Consider the following 20594-nt stretch of genomic DNA (forward strand, 5'->3'; position numbering starts at 1 on the left):
CTTCTGAAATAAATCTAAAAATGCCACTTGCATTGTATGACACATCATGTCCAAGAATCTTGGCAAGGATGAACCTGCCATCCTCACCTCGAGCCTCAAACAGATATCTATTTCTTTCCGTGCTATAAGTGGGGCATTCAGTCAACAAATGCTTCACGGTCAAGGGTATCAAACAGTCGTCACAATATGGTTGGTGTTGGCCAGCTAGCAAAAACTCATGTGTCATCCGAGTGTGACCAATTCGGAGACGACAAAGAGTAGTCTCCCACTTTCGGGGCATCACGTTATATTTCCAAGGGGATATAACATTTGTTATTTCTCTCATCTTATTATCGGCTAAGCTTTCCCAATGCTTTTGCCAATTATTACAAATAAAATTCTTAATTGTAGGTAAAAAATCATTACATGGAATGGATACCTTCTTGGTAGCACTCAGCTGCAGCATTCTTTGCCAGTGAATCTGCCTCCTCATTTCCACACACACCTACGTGTGCCGGAACCCAACAAAATCGAACAGTTATGCCTTTCAGACCAATAATAAAAAGCCACTCTAAAATCTTTAAAACCAAAGGGTTACTAGAATTAAAAAAACTTCTAAAGCTTGAAGGACACTTCTTGCATCACTAAAAATGGTAAAATTGCCCTCATCTTTTAATGCTATTTTCTCAATAGCGGTTAATATGCCATATAGTTCTGCAGTATATGGAAGATACTAGAGGAAGTGCACCTCTACAATTAAAAGAACCACTATATACTCCAAATCCAACGCCAGCATCAGATTTGGAGCCATCTGTAAATATAAAAGTAGATTCCTTATGTTCTTCGACATGTTCAGAAAGAGAGACCTGGCTTCTAATTCAGTCATGTTCTTTTTATACCAATAAAATATTACAAAAAGATATATCTGGTAATTTCCATGGAGGGGTTGCTGATATCTTGAATGGAAGAACTCTATTTCTTGCTATATCAAGACCGTTTATTAATTGTTTTACCCGAAAACCATAAGGTTGAGGAGATTTGGGTGTAACTCAAAATATCTAAAATGCCTTACAAAGTTTGCAGTCTGACAAGCTAAAGAATTGGGAAGTCTTTGCAACCTAAACCAATACCGAATAATAGAAGACTTTCGGTAAAGGTCTAAAGTTAATTCTCCAGCGTCAACAAGGGAGACTTGGAATAGGCGAAGTTCTAAACGCTCCAGTAGACAGTCTAATACCAGCATGGTGTATAGAATCTAATACCTTTAATCTGCTTGGGTGGCTGAGGAGTATATTTCACACCCATAACTAATTTTAGAAAAAATTAAGGCCTTGTATAATTTTAAAATAGTTTTGCGGTCTGCCCCCCATGATGTATGTGACAATACTTTTAAAAGATTCAGAGCCTCAAGACACTTAACTTTTAACGCCTTTAAGTGAGGAACCCATGTCAACCTGCAATCAAATATCAAACCTAAAAATCTAGCTTCATTTACACATGGGATCCGTTGGCCTTTGATGTATATATCCGGGTCAGGATGTACTCCCCGAATACGACAGAAATGGACAACAGTAGTTTTGTTTGTCGAAAACTTAAATCCATTCATATCAGCCCACTGAATAATTTTGTCAATTGAGAGTTGTAGTTTTCTCTCAACCATCGACATTCTAGATCCAGCAAATGATATGGAGAGATCATCTACAAAAATAATGTTGAGAGAATATCTTGGGGAATGACAGAGGATATCCCATTAATGGCTAGTGCAAATAGTGTTACACTTAGCACACTACCCTGGGGAACTCCTTCTTCGTGACATCTCCTCTCTGATAGAGTTTCCCCCACTCTGACTTAAAAAATCTATGTGAAACAAATGATTGAATGAACAATGGTAAACTCTCCTCGTAACCCCAATTCATGAATGGTTTTAAGTATACCATATCTCCATGCAGTATCATATGCCTTCTCAAGATCAAAAAAGACTGTTACATGGTGCTGTTTGGAAGCAAAGGCTTCACAAATAGAGGATTCCAGTCGCATCAACACATCAGTCGTTGAATGCATTTTTCTAAATCCACACTGGATAGGTGATAAAATACCCTTCTTTTCCAGGTACCATACCAGTCTTACATGACCATCTTCTCCATGATCTTACATAAACAAGAGGTCAATGCAATTGGTCGATAGTTTGCAGCTAAAACTTATCCTTACCAGGTTTTAAAAAGGCTAAAATAATGGCTAGTTCCCAAACACTTGGATACCTATGATCATCCCATATTCTGTTGTTTAATAATGCTTAAAAAAATAAACAACTTGGTATTAAACAGGTACATTGTTTTAATCATTGCATATGGAATTTCAGCGGGTCCAGGGGCTGTATCATTACATGTAGCAAGTGCGGAGTCAAATTCTCTTTCAGTAAAAGGAGAGTTGTATGACTCTTCCCTTCCTGTTGCAAAAGTTTAACAAAATTTTCTTATTTTCTTCATTAGCTCCTAAAACGGGTGACCAGGAGCTGCTTCACACTTGCGTGATACATTTGTTGAGAAATGATACGCCCAGGGCATTGCTAACGTCAGTTGCTCCAGTCACATACTGATCATTCACCTTCAACACTGGTGGTGGGTTGGGGTGAATTTGCCTGCTATCTTTTTTCACTTTCCTTCCACACAGAAGATGGTGGTGTTCTACTGTTAATGGAGGAAACAAAAGACACCCAAGACTGGCGCCTAGCTTCTTTCATGGCACGACGGAACTGTGCTCTACATTTCTTGTATGTAATTAAATTCTCCTCAGTACGGCGTCTGCGCAATCGGGTTAAAGACCTTCTTGTGGCTCTGTGCAGGGCAGTTAGTTCTGAAGACCACCAGTGGACTGGTCGTCGTTTGAATAACCCTGTTGTTTTGGGAATTGAATTGACTCCTGCTGTATGAAGGGTTCCATTCAGCATGTCTATGGCATCATCAATATTTTCAAACTGTTCTGCATTCCCTTCAATTTCGCTTAGCTCACGAAATCTACCCCAGTCTGCCTTGTCAAGATTCCATCGTGGCGATCTCTGTGAAGGTGGACCATTGTTGGTGCTTATAATGATTGGGCATGATCACTAGTATGCCAATCATCTAATGTCCTCCAATCGAAATCGAGAAGGCAATTAGAGCTTGCGATTGATAGGTCAATGCATGACAAGGTACCTGTCTGGACATGAAAAAATGTGTGGCTCTCCTGTATTAAGGAGTCCAACATCCTCATTTTCCACAATTGATGATATAATATTGCCCCTTGTTGTTTGCTAAAACATCGCCCCATAAAGGATGTCTACCATTCAAATCTCCAATAAGAAGAAAAGGTTGGGGGAGTTGTTGAATCACCTCTACTAAATTATCATACAAAATATTATCATTTGGAGGTAGGTACAGAGAGCATATTGTATATTTTCTTCCTATATCAATCTGTACAACCACTGCCTGCAGAGGTGTACGAATAGACAAAGATATTTGGGAACATCTCGACGAACGTAAATGAGACTTCCGCCATGGCTCCCTGCTTGTTGATTATATGGTGTTCTATAGCTAATATACTCTCGAGGACAAGGATATTTAGCATCAAGTTTGCTGCTCTTGTAGACATACCAAATTATGGGGGAATGCTCATGAATTAGTAGCTTAAGTTCTTCATATTGGCCCTTAAACCCTGACAATTCCACTGCAAAATGGAGGAGAAAACTATGGATCACTTCTGGAAGACATCTTGGATGAGGTCTTCCCACTGGCAACTTTAATCTAACATTATTTTCCTGTAGGTTTCTTTAGAGATGGTCTTGATATATTGGGTTTTACGTTGTCTTTTTCTTTGTGTCCTTTTGATCTATTTGTTGAGGCGGATGGTGGACCTCAACTTGAATTTCTGATTTATTCAAGTTATCTTCCAGTTGATCAGAACACCAACAGATAAAAACATCAAATTTATTTGACGTCATAGCTTTAATGTTTCTGTATGGAAGGGGGTGAGAGAGATGGAGGTCTCTCTCTTTTTCGATTATAGGATGGTGGGCTTCTAGGTTTTTGCACCTTCCCCACAACAGGTGCACCAGGCAAGTTGGTTTTAAGTGGAACCTCCATCAAATCAGGCAAGGACATGGCCTGAGAGAGGTTTTTTACTACTAATTGTAATGGGGGACGAAGGTAGTACGGGGGATGGGCAATGCCCCACTGTTAATACATTGTGGCAAAGCCTCAGAAGGCAATATGCTTACCTCATCATGCAGCATTTTATCATTGGATGGTATATTTCTTTTTATAGAACTATTGGCAGTGCTAGGTGGGTTTGATTTAAGTGCCTTTGCATAACTACTTGATTTATCTAATAGTCTTTTGGCATATCCCACACTTATATGTTCTAAATTGGATTTGTTAAGGGCAGCTTCTTCGGACTTATACAGCTCACAGCTCCGGTCAGTGGATTTATGATTTGAGCTGCAATTTAAACACCTGGCATCAAGTGCACTTATTCTCCATGGTAAGATTTAGAGGCAAATACCACACATTTTCGTGTTTTTGCAAACTTTGACGGGTGTCCAAATTTAAAACAATTAAAACATTGCAGTGGCTTCTGCTTGAATGGTCGAACTTTAATAACTTCATTTTCAATAATAATACGGAAGGTACACCAGCATCCTGGAAAAGTAAGGATAATCATTGATGTACCCGGGACTTTACGTGTAATTTCCATACATTTATAGTGGACACATGGCCAGTATCTCCTCCTCTGTAAATTCATACAGATCATTTGTTAAAAACTACTCCCCTTCCGTAGCTAAAATTTAGGTGGGGTTTGACATCTAACTTAATATCATCATCATTTGTTTTAAAGGTTGGATAGTATTACAGACTGTGTGCATGATTTGGCATGGATAAGGTAACTATTTTTTTCCAAAACGAGATATATCTCCAGGTGCAATAGTTCCTACTTTTTTCTGAATTAATTTGCATATTTTGAAATAGTTCCCTGTAACCCCCTGAGATTCAGCTACAAGCCACATCGGTGGTTTGGCTTCCTCTGGGAAGGCATAACTAAATCAGCATCTTTTTCAAACCAGTCCGCAGGTCTATAAACATCCAAATCCTTTGGTACCTTGTCGCAAAGAGCAGCCATTATATTCAAGTTATTAATTTTGATATTATTAACATTACATATTGCATTAAATGCTTCATCATGACTATTGTAAGATATCCATGAATCCCATTTTGTATCTTCCAGTTTCATTCTTATTTCTGTTATAGATCCATAACACTTAAATTCTTTATATATATTATCATAATTTGTCTCTATTGGAATTTGGGTAACATGAAGGATTCGAAGTATCCTTGCGTTACCCAGATTACTCAATTTTGGAATATCAATAGAATGGTCCTTCCTAGTTCCGAGGTCATCAACAGAGTTTTCCCTTAATTAAATTAGCAGAGGTCGTCAAACAGTGTCTGAGGTTCGCCATTCGATCCAGGGGTATTAGAAGCATTAATTTCCGTCATTAAATTAGTTGGGGGAAAGAAAAAAAAATTAAGACTGTCTGACATCCCAAAAGAGAACCCCTTACCCTTTCATGAAATTAATTTCTCCACCAATGACACCTGCGAGAGCTGCTTCCCAAATGTCCACTCCCTACCCTACCACAAAGGGATGGTACCACTATGATTAGAGTGGCTCAAGTGTATGCCAAACCCGCTTGATGGGACTGAGAGCATTACAGGAATACAATCATCCCCACTCTAATCATAGTTGCAGGCAAACCGGACAGAATGCCGAGAGTCCTATCTCTATGAAACCGGCCAACCCCTGGAATCCGAAGGCCAAGTTTTGGTTGGAGAATAGTCCCGCATGCCAGTATGGAAATACTGACATTCCAAGGTGTCCAAACATTATCGGGTAGTTGGCAAGACCACCACAGCTCCCACAATTGATTTTGAAAAAATTTCCAATCCCGGATATGATGTCCCCCCAAAAAATCATCTGGACAGTGAAATGGGTAAGAGTTTTGACAGCAAGGTTGGAGAAAGTTGATAAATATGAAGAAGAATGAAACAATTATAAGTAATAGAAATAGGATGAGAGAAATTTAGAGTCAAACTGAGGAAAAACAAAAATTCCCCAGTTCGAGAGCCCTCTTGCCCGTCACCACGCTTCAGCACGGGAATGATATGCCGTGCTGAAGCCCAATGACTTCATCAAGGCATTCTCTCATTAAGAGGCTATGGCTAAGAGTTCTTGTAGATCTGTCAATGGGGTCTTATCCACTTACTTGACAGAATCTAGTGGGCATTTGTCAATGGGGTCTTATCCACTTACAAATTGACAACACACCTATGCCTAACTGGCATAATTAAGGAGCACAACACCGATCCCAATCACCTGATTCCTAACACGAGGGTTTTGTGCTTAATTTGAAAAGAGCTATCCCCAAACTCATTTCAAATAACCCAAAGAAAATAGTATACTTATGTTAAAATAAAATTTTTTAACTCACTAGTTAAGGATCAATGTCGGCTCCCTATCCCAGCAACGTATCCGTAGACATGTAACCAAGAGAGAAGGATCTCTCATAGGTCAACTTGACCTCCTTCGTGCAAAGAGAAGACAACACAGAGTTGCATCTGCCGTAAATTACAGCTAATATGTCTCTCACAACATATTGTTATGGAAAGAACAAGAATTGTTAAAAGCTCGCACTTCAGGCGCTTTTAATTCTCAGCTGTTTGAAGGAATCATCAAGTTACTTAGTTAAGTGCTGCTTTAGAGATCACACTGTTCCAAAGAAGACCAAGGCTTTCTTTGAAATTGATCTCTTCTGGATGAAGCCTAGAGCCTGGCTTGTGCCTGGCTGGCGCCTCGCGCTTGGCTGGCGCATGTTGCTTGCCTGGCGCCTCACGCCTGGCTGGCGCCTCGCACCTGGCTAGCGCCTTGCGCCTGCCTGGAGCCTCGCGCCTGGCGCCTGGCTGACTTCTCCCCACTTGCTGGAGCTTCGAGCTCGTTAAGAGTCTTGAGGAAACTGGCGATGCCTACATCGGACACTTTTCCCGATTTATTTGCCTCTAGCGCATCTGCGCCAGGTTGGAGGCACGCTCCTTCTCCTCATCAGACAATGACAGTGTTTATTTGGACTGTCTTCCTCTGGCGTCTTTACGCCTGTTCTGGTATTTTGGCGCCTGATTGGCGCTACATTGTCCGAAAGTCCTGAACATCCACAATCGTTTATCAGGAGACTGGAGAAGGGTGGAAGAAATTCTTTCACTTTGAGCTTTTGGTCTCTCCGGTAAGGGGAGGTGATTGTAATCAGCTACATCCAGTAGACGATAGGATATCTAACCGTACGAGAGATAAGAGTCTTCCTCCGAGGAGGGTCCTTCTTGAATACTTCCGTTGCTCACGAGATCTCTTCTTACATGTTGAAGGGGTGTCTCGTTGCAGAATCTTCCCTATCCTTGCCCGAAGGAAGGGAAGAAGCCTGGAAGTCGAAGGAGACTCCGAGCTGAAATTGGGAGTACTCCTGATTTCTAGCTCTTTATTGTATCCCTCTGAACACCTTCTGGGAAGCATTTCGAGCCGTCATCGCATACCAAAGACTCTCTGTAGGCAAACGTTTGAACCATTCTACTGTAGATGAAAACGTAAGTACTCTGCCTGGACAACGAAACCTCTATCTGAAAACATTGAATCAGGAATAGGGGGTTTCAGTTCTTTTGCCCGACATACTATGCTGGCAAGAACCCATTGTCTAGTCTCCATAGAATCTGATGCGAGATTCCAATGCTCAAAAAATTCACTTGTCTTCTTGGTCGTTTAGGACCCAGAGAAACAAAGAATTCCCTCATAAAAATTTCTCAAAGAAGTTTGATGAGCAGCAGTTCCATCTTGTCGGAACATGGAATCTGTGGCCACAAAAAAGATCCCATTAGAAGTACATGATATCCTACTCTTGTCATATTGAGGTATCGTATAAGATCCCAAAGATCTTAATCCTCTGCTATCTCCAATTCCCTTTGTAGAGACAGAGTATAGCCTTTTACTGCATTCTTTGATAGCAGATATATACAAAGGTGATTCTTCCCTCTGAAAGGGAAAACCAGAAAAAACCGCTATGTGGTTCACAAAGGTATCGGAAGAGGACAGTTTTCCTCATTCCTCTTAGCACGATCTGCAGCAATTCTATGTCTAGGCCATGACTATTGTCATCTACCTTGAAAAATCCTCTCATTTATGTCCACTTCTGGTCAGTCTGCATGCAGACAGACTCAGAGTGGAGAGGTTGTTAAGGTCCATTTAATAATAGATGCTGATAGAATATCCAGACTCTCTTGGAAAAGACTTCCAAAAACATACTGTGAGAAGAACGTGACCTCTGTGAATCCAACCTCTCTGAGGCCAAAATGAGGCATAAATTATATACTCTCTTCTTTGACGCCCTTTATCTAAATTCTGTAAAGAATTTATATTTATATTTTAGGCGGGGAAAAAAAAGACTAAAGTATATTCCCCTTTCTATAAAATAAAGATGGCGTATATTGCTACCTCTCTTGGTTCGAGGAAAAGGAAGCATTCTATAGGAAGCCTGTCCGTCTTCTACCTTGCTAAGAGATCTATGAAGAAGACTTTCCGCAGATTCTCACAACTCTTTCCAATAAATGTTAGACATACGTTAACAGTTATTATCGTCGATCGAGAAGGTTCTCACGGACATGCAAAATCTTGCATCGAACCTCTTAAGGATCGTTACGTTCCCTGTCTGTTTTCCAAATAGGTTCTCTTTTTTAACGCGAACAGGAGCGAAAAAAGAGATTCTCGATGATCTTTGCGATATGAGAGAGTCGTGGAATTGGCCTAAGTGATAAAAAGGGGTAACGAAATCAGAACGATTCTTGCCGTTACCGAGCCTGCTGTCCGAGAGGCTACTGGATTCTTAGGTTAATAACTCGCTAAAACGAGAAAATATCTTGGATGGTGCTCTTGGCCCATTGTGCCAGGCTGGCGCTTCTGGCGCACTGCGCCAGGTTGGCGCTTCTAGCGCTTTGCGCCAGGCTGGCGCTTTCTTCTAATTCTCTTTATGTTATGTGCCAGAACATCTGTGCCTTTATGGTACCCGACCTCCTTTCACATGTTACCGTATATACTCGAGTAACGTGCGATCTCGCATATCATGCGACCCCCAAATTTTCACCAATAAACAGTGGTTTTGTCATGTATCTCATGTATCATGCGAGTTCCTTTTCCGAGAGCATCAGTTCATAAGGTTGGTGGTTTAGCATGCTAATGGCCGAGTCATTCAGATGTGTGCTGCTGCTAGTCAAATTTCAGTAATTTTCTTACTAGTAATCTTGAGAATTGAATAGAAAATCTCAAGATTAAAAAAGAATCCCAAGATAATAAAATAATTGTAAAAATAACACGCCTTGAAGTCCTAAATCATTCTCTCTCTCTCTCTCTCTCTCAGGAATAAATACTGTAATTTGAGTCTTTCACCAACGGTTATCAGTAAATGTGTAGACATTGTGTGCGTGTTTAAAAAAATGTGCAGTACACACACATTCCGATGTTTCGGTTTTTGGAATTTTTCAGATTTCGGAAATGTGAGGTCAGATGCATGATCAAACAAACATCACTACTGCAGCAAAAACATTTTTTCCCTTTATGTTTTTCATTATTGTTATTTATTAATTACAGTTTATTTAAATAAATATTAATATAATAATGTTAAATGAATGTGAGATAACTAAGATCACCTATAACAAAATTGTGGGACAATTAATATCATATGTTCACTAATAGCTATTATTTTCAAAACAAACATTCCGTAAAACGCAAAAAATATATGTACATGACAATCAAAATATAATAATGTTTTGCAGTTCAACTTGTGAATTTTAACAATAAGTATATATAATATATTTCACCAAATCGATCTTGAAGTTGAAGAGTCGTAAAATTTTGAGGATGGGAAAAGGATTTGTACTTCGTGATTACGTATCGCTACAACACCATGTGGTATTTTCATACCACTAAGAGTATATTGATGACGCATCGCTACGACACACTGGTATTTTTCATACCACTATACATTAAAGTTAAAATGATCATATTATATTATTGTTTTCACAAGAAATAATTATATAAAGAAAATTATTGAGTAATTTTTGCCGTCAGCAGTCAGAAAATCACGAACATGGTAACGTTCAAACCTAGTGCCATCCACGGCATATGTCTATACTACATAGAACAGAAGCAGAGGGCAATCATTGGATAACAGATCTCCATGGCTACCAACCAGCCAATCAGGTGATAGTTGTACTACTCTGTGAATTTCTTAGAATAGAACAAAAGTTTACACACGCGAAGCTAACGATGATGTGTGTTTTACATACAATACGTAGTTTTAGTTTTTATTAGTGTAAGTATTTTACTGATTACATGAAGCATAGAATGATTCCTTCTCATTACTTTGAATGCAAAATGGTTTGAAGATTCTTCCGCAAAGAAAAGAAAAACAATTTCTTTAGAAGATGATACCTATTTACTAACGCGGATGACATAGCTTCAAAACAAATTCAACTCTTTAAATCTCTGGAAAAAATGTTAATCTTCTGCTGCTGGTCACAACCTTTATATCCCCGGCGACTAACAACAACAAAATTTGTTTGTTTGTTTTATCTTCCAAGATGTAGGTATTTATTACCTGTAGGTACAGCACATTTTTTAACAGTATGCCCACACACACATATACAGTTGCGCGTGTGATAATACCTATTGGTTTCAGAGACTCAAGTTAACACTTACAGTATAGTTGAGAGGGGAGAGAGAGTTCATCCTAGATGGCCTTGGTTCATTTCTCTATCTCTCGAGGAATGTCAAGATTTGTTCCCTGCTCTTTGTAAATTTAGTCCATGCGACTGACAGCAACAAAATTCATATTTTTTTTTTCCTCCAGATATGAATTATCCGTACTGGACATTTTTAACAAGCATGAATACACTGCAATATACTCTCTCTCTCTCTCTCTCTCTCTCTCTCTCTCTCTCTCTCTCTCTCTCTCTCTCTCTCTCTCTCTCTCTCTCTCTCTCTCTCTCTCTCTCAGAAAAGATACGTCAATTCAATTTATCAGTATCTTTTCCTGATAGACAGACAGAGTAAATATTTACGACTCCAAGGCTTGGCATATGTCAGTTATTTTATTATCTTGGGATTTTTGGTTAATCTTGGGATTTTCCATGGTCAACTCTTGGGATTAGTAAGAAAAATGCGATTATTTGAGCAGCAGCTGCAGCGCACACCCAAATGAATTGGGTAACCCTAGCACGCCAAACAATAGTATTTACAAAATGAGCTGAGCTCTCTGGCTGAGCTGTTTTGGACCTCCCACGTGTTTGATCGCATATCTGCCAAATTTATAACAACAACAGAGATAAAACCATTTCTCCCATTTCAGATATCAAATATTATCTTTTCCGTTACGCAGAATTCTAAATAATTACGTAAGTTCAAGATTGATAAAGTTTTTTTTTATGTAGTAACAAGAAACGGAGTCAGATTTTCTATCACCATGGCATCTCATTTTGGTGCTGTTGCGAATATTTCAACCAGTTCCAAGTGCGTTTAAATCCATACTGACTGTACAGTCTGGAGGCAGTTCTCCCTTCTACACATATCTTGATTTCTTAATATCGTAGGTATAGAATAAATTGGTGAGCAAGGCAATATGAAATAAAGCATAACAGAGTAAGTTTGACGAGTGAGAAATAAACAATCGTAAACAAACCTCTCTCTCTCTCTCTCTCTCTCTCTCTCTCTCTGACAAAATAATAGATAGGAAACAATGACTGAATATTGCTTGAATGCGATATGGCAAAGTTTTGGCCTGACTGAAGTGTGGAGTGACTGACACCGACTACAAGTTATTCCTGGTCATCTCACAGCCATGGATAGACATCAACTTCACAGCCGAGAAAGGGCAATCGTATACAAAATAATTAGGTATGGAAAATGCGAAATGCGGGCCTATGTTGTCCCATAAAAAAGCTCTCGCTCGGACAGCTGAGGAGAGAGAGAGAGAGAGAGAGAGAGAGAGAGAGAGAGAGAGAGAGAGAGAGAGAGAGAGAGAGAGAGAGAGAGAGAGAGAGAGAGAGAGAGAGCAGGGCCGAATAGGAAGGAGATTAAAGTACCTGGGAATGAAAATGAAGTTTTTATGATAAAACAAAGTTTAATGTATACTTACCTGGCAGGTATATATATAGCTATATTCTCTGTTCCACCTGGCAGAAATTTTCAAAACTCGCGGCAAACGCTAGTAACCTAATAGTCGTTCAGGCAACCACCACCGCCCTTACCGTGGCGCTAGCGCTAGGAAACCGTTCCCAATTGGGCCAGATTTTCTCTGAACCCTGTCTCCTGAGGGGAGGCGGGCGGTGGGAATTAAATTATATATACCTGCCAGGTAAGTATACATTAAACTTTGTTTTATCATAAAAACTTTCATTTTTAATGTATGGAGACACTTACCTGGCAGGTATATATATAGCTGATTGACACATTTGGAGGTGGGTCAAAGACAGCAACATTCTTAGAGTATAAAAATATTATTAAAATTAAAATATTATTAAAACTCTAGGTTCCTTACCTGCTAAGTAGCTGACTTCATAGGTCCTGCCTCTAAGCCTGCTTAAACCTTAGTAGCTCTCAACAAGGAAGTGTCCTGTATGTTGAAGAATGCTAAGACTGGAAACTGACAAAACTGGACGTGAACCAAGTGTTGACAGATCCGTACAGCCCTCTTATGCCACGGCATTCAAGCTAGTAAAAGATCATTTACCTGAACTACACACAACACCATCACCGATAATACTAACAAGACTGAGAAAAGTACCGCCCCCACACTTTTCTCAGACGACAAATAAACAAAAAACACCATCACCTAATAAAATCCACTAGCTTAAAATGAAGGTTAGGGGGGTAGTAACTCCTTTGCCCAATACTGTACCCGAGGACACGTATGGACCTAGCGTCTGACAATTATCAAAGGTTGTCTGAACATCCCTAAGATAATGAGACGCAAATATTGAATTAGTTCTCCAATATGTGGATTCAATAATTTCCTTGAGGGCTAAATTCTTTTTAAAAGCTAATGAAGTCGCCACTGCTCTGACTTCATGAGCCTTCACTTTCAAAAATACCAAAGTTCTGCTCTTTGACACAGCATATGAGCCTCTTTAATTAACTCTCTCATGAAGAAGGCTAGAGCGTTCTTCGTCATGGGTCTGCTGGGGGTCTTTAACTGAACACCACAGAGCATCAGACTTCCTCTGATACCTCTTGTTTCTTTCCGTATAACACCGCAACGCTCTCACTGGCAGAGAACTCTTTCTTGCTCGTGACCCACTAACTCAGCCAAACCCAAAACTTCAAAGGATCTTGGCCAAGGATTAGCTGGATTCTCATTCTTGGCCAAGAAACCTTCTTGGAATGAACACACTGCGTTGCCATGTTCTCCTCCCACCTTCTTCGATATGCCTGAAGCTCACTAACTCTTTTAGCAGTTGCCAATGCTACTAAAAAGATAGTCTTTCTTAGCAAGTCTCTCAGAGAGGCTTCCTCTAAATAAAGGCTCGAATTGCTAGAAGTTAAATACTTCAAGACCACATCAAGGTTCCAAGCCGGTGGCCTGCATTGTGATTGTTTCTTCGTACCAAATGACCTAATCAGATCTCGAAGGTCCAAGTTATTCGAGATGTCTAGGCCCCTGTGTCTAAACACTGAGGTTAGCATACTCTTATAACCTTTAATTGTCGAAACTGACAAGCGTAAATCCTTCCTCAAGTATAGAAGGAAATCTGCGATTTGGGTCACAGAGGTACTGGATGAAGACACTTTCCTGTTCTTACACCACTTCCGGAAATTGTCCCACTTCGACTGATATACTGTGATTGTGGAGGTTCTTCTGGCTCTAGCCACTGCACTGGCCACCTCTCTAGAATATCCCCTCGCTCTGACCAAAACGTCGATAGTCCTGAACGCAGTCAGACCCAGAGCGAGGGTATCTTGTGAAACCTGTCGAAGTGGGGTTGTCTGAGTAAATCTACTCTTAGCGGAAGAGTCCTTGGCGTATCCACTGTCCATTCCAGTACCTCTGTGAACCAACTTTGGGCCGGCCAAAACGGGGCTATTAAGGTCATCCTCGTCCCCTGGCTCTCCCTGAACTTCTTCATCACTTTCCCAGTACCTTGAAACGGAGGAAAAAGCGTACAGATCTAAGTTTGACCAATCCATCAGAATGCGTCGACCGCCACTGCTTCCTGGTCTGGGATCGGAGAGCAATAGGTTGGTAACCTTTTTGTTCTGGCTGTCGCAAACAGATCTACTACTGGACGGCCCCACAACTTCCACAGGCTCTGGCAAACCTCCATGTGCAAAGTCCACTCCGTCGAGAGAACTTGTTCTCTTCTGCTCAACAGGTCCGCACCCACATTCTTCTCTCCTTGTATAAACCTGGTGAGTACCACGACCTTTTCCTCTTCCGCCCAAAGCAGAACTTCCTTTCCTTTGCCAGCTTGTAAAGGGAAAGGAATGAGTCCCTCCTTGATTCCGGATATATGCCAGCGCCGTGGTGTTGTCCGAGTTGACCTGCACCGTCTTGTCCTCGAATCAACTCTCTGAAGTGCTTCAAAGCCAAGAAAATTGCCATCAGTTCCTTCCTGTTTATGTGCCACTTTGTCTCTTCCTTGCTCCAAAGTCCCGACACCTCTTTGAGGCCTAATGTCGCTCCCCCAACCCACGTCCGACGCGCGGAAAATAAGAACGAGGTCTGGGCTCTTCTGCTGAAGCGACATCCCTCTTGCTAACCTGCCTGGAGTTAGCCACCACTTTAATTCCTCCTTTACTTCGGCCGGAATTAGAAACTGGAAGGAATCCGGTTGTAATTTTCTTGGCCATGAATCCTTTCAGGAAAAAACTGTAGAGGTCTCATGTGCAGCCTTCCTAAAGAAATGAACCTCTCTAGCGAAGAGAGTGTTCCCAGTAGACTCATCCACTCTCTTGCTGAGCATCTGTCCTTCTTTAGAAAGTGCCTGCACCTTCCGAATGCATTGGGCTTGCCTTCGGGGGACGGAAAAGCCCGAAAAGTCACTGCCGATATCTGAATCCCAAATAAACTATCCGTTGCTGGGGATCCAATTGAGACTTTCCCATATTTACTACCAGACCTAGGTCTCTTGCTAAGTCCAATGGTTTGACTCAAGTCCTCCAGACATTGACTTCTTGAGTGGGATCTTATCAAACCAGTCGTCCAGATAAAAAGACACTCTTGATCCCTCTTAAATGTAACCATCTCGCCACATTGGACATCATCCTCGTGAAAAACTTGAGGGGCTGTGCAAAGGCCGAAGCATAGGGCCTTGAACTGAAAGACCCTGTCCTGAATCACAAACCTTAGATACTTCCTGCTTCCTGGATGAATCGGAATATGGAAGTATGCGTCTTGTAAGTCCAGGTCGTCATCCAGTCCCCTGGACGTACCGCTGCCAGTACTGAATCGTTCGTCTCCATGGTGAACTTGGTCTTTTCTACGAAAAGATTCAGTTGACTTACGTCCAGAACTGGCCTCCAACCTCCGAGGACTTTGCAACCAGAAGAGACGGTTGTAAAATCCCGGAGATTCGTGATCCAGAACAGGCTCTATGGCTCCTTTCTCCAGCATGGAAGCTACTGCTCCCACAGAGCAGCTTTCTTCTCTAAATCGTTGTAATTTGCCCCGAGGGCTCTCGGAGATGTTGCGAGAGGAGGTCTCTTCAAGAAAGGAATCTTGTACCTTCCCGAGCTACGTTGACAGCCCAGGGATCTGCCTTCATATCTTGCCAAACTTCCCAGAAACCTTGAAGTCTGGCTCCCACTGTCGTCTGGAGGACTGAGTTCTCATTCTTTAGAGGGAGTCTTGGCTCTCTTTTAGAGGGAACTCTCTTACCCCTAAAGGCGGTCGAGCGAATGTTCTTCTCGAAAGGGCTGTTGCGAAGGCCTAGTATCCTTTGGAGTCTTCTTCACTAACTTGGGTGGTAAGAACTTCTTACTGAAGACGAGAGAAGATCTTGAGTGGCCTTCTGAGAAAGGGAGAGAGCTATATCCCTAATCACCTCTGAAGGAAACAGCTGTTTCGACAGAGAGAGAACAGCAACTCCGACTTCTGAGAGTTCGAAACTCCTTAGAAGCGAAAGAACACAACAGCGATCTCTTCTTAAGTACTCCTGCTGTGAATAACGAAGCCAGTTCATTCTTCCGTCTCTCAGAGCTTTGTCCATGCAGGACATAATGCTCTTAGCTGTTTCTAAATCCTGCGAGTCCTCTTCTTCTAGGGAGTTCGCTAGTGCTCCCAAAGACCAATCCAGGAAATTGAAGACTTCGAAAGTCCTAAAAATCCCTCCTAAAATCCCTTTAAAAGATGGTCAAATTCTGAAGACGTCCACCAGACCTTAGCAGACTGTAACGCCTGTCTGCGTGAGCTGTCTACTATACTGGAGTCGTCCCCCCTGGGAGGAGGCAGGTACTCCCAGGCCTAGACTTTCTCCAGTAGCGTACCATACTCCTGATTTAGAAGCTAACTTAGCTGGTGGAAACAGAAAAGAGTATTTTCCCGCTTCTTTCTTCTCCTTCATCCAGTCATTCACCCGTTGAAGGGCCTTCTTCGCCGAAATTGACATCGTCATCTTCAGGAAAGAGGACTTCTTTGGAGTCCTAGTCTTGGAAAATTGAGATAAGGGGGATAACGGAGCTGTCGGTTTAAATCCCCCTCAAAAATAGCCATAAGACATGAAGTTAGAACCTTATAATCTGAAGAAGGTTCCGTATTCTTTCCTCCATTAATTCCAATTCTTCTTCTGCTGAAGAAATGTCTTGGAGCTCATTGTCGAGTTGACGCTTCGTTGACGGAATAGCGTCCTGCCGCCTGCGTCCTGCGGCCACCGAAGAATCTGCGTCCTGTCGCCTCTCGATGTCCTGCCGCCTGCGTCCTGCGTCCATCGTAGCGACGCCTGCTTCCTGTCGCCTGCGTCCTGCGTCCACAATTAGTTCCGCGTCCTGATGTTTGCGTCCTGCTTCCTCCGAAAGCATTCTCTTCCTGTGTTCTGCATCCTGCAAAACCAAGCGATCGCTGTCTTCCTAGCGCTAGATGCGCCTGAGTCCTCGGCGACGCGTCCTTGTATTTCGTTTTAGAAGACTTAATGGGAAGGAAATCATCCTTACGCCTCGAAGATGCTTGCTCAGGCGGATCCCAGGACTTCACCAGAACTGCAGCTTGGACTGCATTTCCCTTAAGAAACAAACCCTTCGTACTATCCTCCTGAATGGTAGACGACGAAAGAGGAGGAGTTACGAGCGGGACTGCGACCTAACGGAGAGCGATCTTGCACTCTACCCGACGGAGAAAGACGAGGGAAGATACACAAGAAGACGGAGGAGATTCTCCCATCGCCATACCAGGCCGAGAAGGACGTATAGCGCCAGTGCGTCCTGAGTCTTCTCTAGCACGAAACAACTTTTTCCTCTTGATCGGAACTGCGTCCCCGTCTTCTGAGGAGGACAACACCTCAGGACTACTCCAAGTCTCACGATCTTGTCTCTCGAGAGCCGCTGATGTCCTGAAAGTCCTCTTGAGGGGGCGAGACACCACTGCGTACCGACGTTCTCGTTCGGAAGTCGAACCTTCCGAGACGCACACTTCCCAGTTACGCCTTTTTCTGCGGCGAACTGCAACAGCCTGGGAACTTGCAACAGGACTGTTTCGAAGGGGACTGCCTGACCGCGGGCAAAACCTCTCTCGCCTCCCTTCGACTGTCGACATGCCTTCTCCCTTGGGTCTGGGAGCTTGACAGAGGTCTAGGTCTAGGAGCACGAGAGAGACGATCAGACGCCCCCTCCACTACACTTTCACTGACATCGAAAGCACTAACTCTATCTGTAAGTCGCTGTATTTGGTCGCCCATGGACGCAAGGGCAGCGAACACCTTCACAATATTTGTATCGTTCGCCTCCTCCGATACAGCAGCGCGCGAGGAGATACCTGGGAGAAGGAACTACCAACTCTACATTAGAAGGAGCTGGAGAGGAAATACATTCACTCCTTTTACTAGAAGAATTTGACTTCTCACTACGAGAAACAGACCTCCTTACACGATCTTTCTCAAGTCTCTCAACACATTTCATAAATATCTTCCATTCCTTCTCTGATAAATTCTCACATTCAATGCATCTATTCTCCCAAGTACACACCATTCTCCCTACACTTCTACAAATGTATGAGGGTGCGACCGAAGCTTTCGGCAATCTTACCTTACACACTCTTTTACACACACTCTAAACATACTTCCAGAATCAGACATCTTTTAAAGAACAATCCAAAGCGAATGCCAAGCTAACGTTTCCGAGTACAATACCAAAAATCCATGAAAAGTCAGCAACGAGAATGAAAATTCTAGCAGGGAACCACCAACAATGTTGCCGGTTCGGCTGGCAGAGAAAATCTGGCCCAATTGGGAACGGTTCCTAGCGCTAGCGCCACGGTAACGGGGTGGTGGTTGCCTGAACTACTAATAGGTTACTAGCGTTTGCCGCGAGTTTTGAAAATTTCTGCCAGGTGGAACAGAGAATATAGCTATATATATACCTGCCAGGTAAGTGTCATACATTAAAACCCCTTATAATCTTATAATTATAGCCTCGGGGTTTGTCTCAAGGACATTCAAAGGTCTGTCAAACACGGGCAGTTGTTGTTATTGTAAAATTAGCATAAGGGCAGATCTTTAAAAGCCACGCCAGAGAGCTCGCCACGGTGACAAGACTATACCTTCCATATGAAGATGAAATGATCAAAGATCTGGAAGATGACGAATATGACTGCCTTGATGGCGAAGAATTCAGAGCAGTATTTGATGATACGGACACGGAGAGCGACTTTGGAGGATTTTAGTTTATTAATTTTATGCATTTTTTTTTACTTTAATAAATTTTCACTTAACTGCGTATCCTAAAATAAAAATAATAGTTCAAGTAACAAATGTTTCTTTTACTGAGTAAAACAAAAAGTAAACATTCCTTCGGTATTGTGCCTTAATCAACTGATTTGGAAATTATAGATGGTTAGTCTAGAACAGTTAAACATGCTGTATAAACCAAAATAATGCAAATGGCACACGATCGCTCTTTTGTATTTTAAAATACAATAGTAATATGAGAATGCATACAATATTATTGGATATAGTGAAGTACATAACTTTTTAAAAGATCTACTATTTTCCTCCGGTAGTAACTATCGCAATCTGCCGATTTGGGAAAGCATAGACGGTACGCTAATTTTATACCGCGTGTATGATGCGACCCCTTCAAAATTAGCTTCAAAATTAGGTTTCAAAAGTCGCATAATATGCGAGTATATACGGTAATTCCGTTCTTAGTAGGAAAAAAAAACTCTTATATACGAAGTATAGTCCATTCAGGGAAACCATTTCTGTCACGAAGAGAATGTTTCCCATCCCACTCATCCATCTTCTCTTGAGCAATATCCGATTCTAAAAAGGTTGTGTGCGTTTCTCGAAAGACTTGACCATACCGTAGTCTTAAAGTGAATTGTCTACTACATCCATCTTCTCACTAAGCATGTATTCTAATAAGCCATGCTTTCGTAAGCATGAGAGCATTATATAATATAATGTTCTACTGCGTTAGAATCCTTTAATAATGTTACCTACGGTAAACAGCATTGAAAGGTTATAATATCTCTTTTTATTGAAAGCTCTTAGCAAAAAGGTAGACAATATTTATTTGTGTTAGCTTAACTATCTCCTCCATTCGAGACTAAGTCCATGATTGTAGGGGGAATATACGGTTAACCATTCGATCCCGTTGGAGAGAGAGATGTAAACGACTACTCATGACCGAGAACCGGATGGTACTGTATTGGCCTTAGAATGACAGCCCGGCAGTCTCGCTCGCTGCCTGACTGCATTCATCATGAGTTGCCAGTTACTTCATTCAATGAAGGAATATAATAAAATTATTCTCGAGCCTAAGGAAGCTCTTAATAATGCAAATTTAAGCCAAACAACCTTTGTTAAATACCGAAGCTGAGTAGGTATTGTCGTAACAAACCTTTTAAGCGAAGTCCTTACCAGGAAAAAACCTGTAAGGATATAGATAATTCCGTAGCGAACCACAAAGGCAACTCTGGTATGGGTATATGACATGTCATTCAGTAGTCGTATACAGCAAGTCTTGCTACTACATTCTTTCCTCTCCGATTCTGAGAGAGAATGGAAATCTTGCCCTCTTCGTTCTTTTCGTCAATAAACACGAATTAGTATTAGTCGAAAGAGATCGCAATGAAAACTCTAGGATCGAAGAGAATCCCTCAAATTTTATTCTCTTGGATATAAGGCCGTATTCTATGCCTCTATTATTTGGAAGAGCTCTAATCAATGAATGAGAGCTCGTACGAATCTTGTTTAATTTGCAAACGATCCTGAGAAAACTCCATCATCATCTAAGTCCTCCTGACAACAATGACGGCCGCCTGTGCGACATATTGCATTCTTCTCAGG

At 41.7% G+C, this 20594-nt stretch overlaps 1 protein-coding gene across 1 annotated transcript in view; it reads right to left on the reverse strand.

Annotated features, from left to right (window-relative positions):
- Positions 1-20594, reverse strand: part of LOC135209772 (protein dopey-1 homolog) — a 101531-nt gene that overhangs the window by 46039 nt on the left and 34898 nt on the right. The window contains 1 exon segment of the mRNA XM_064242555.1: positions 2188-2255. Coding sequence (XP_064098625.1) covers positions 2188-2255 — 68 coding nt within the window.

The sequence above is a fragment of the Macrobrachium nipponense genome, chromosome 38 (assembly GCF_015104395.2).
Source record: "Macrobrachium nipponense isolate FS-2020 chromosome 38, ASM1510439v2, whole genome shotgun sequence".
NCBI classification, from domain to species: Eukaryota; Metazoa; Arthropoda; class Malacostraca; order Decapoda; family Palaemonidae; genus Macrobrachium; species Macrobrachium nipponense.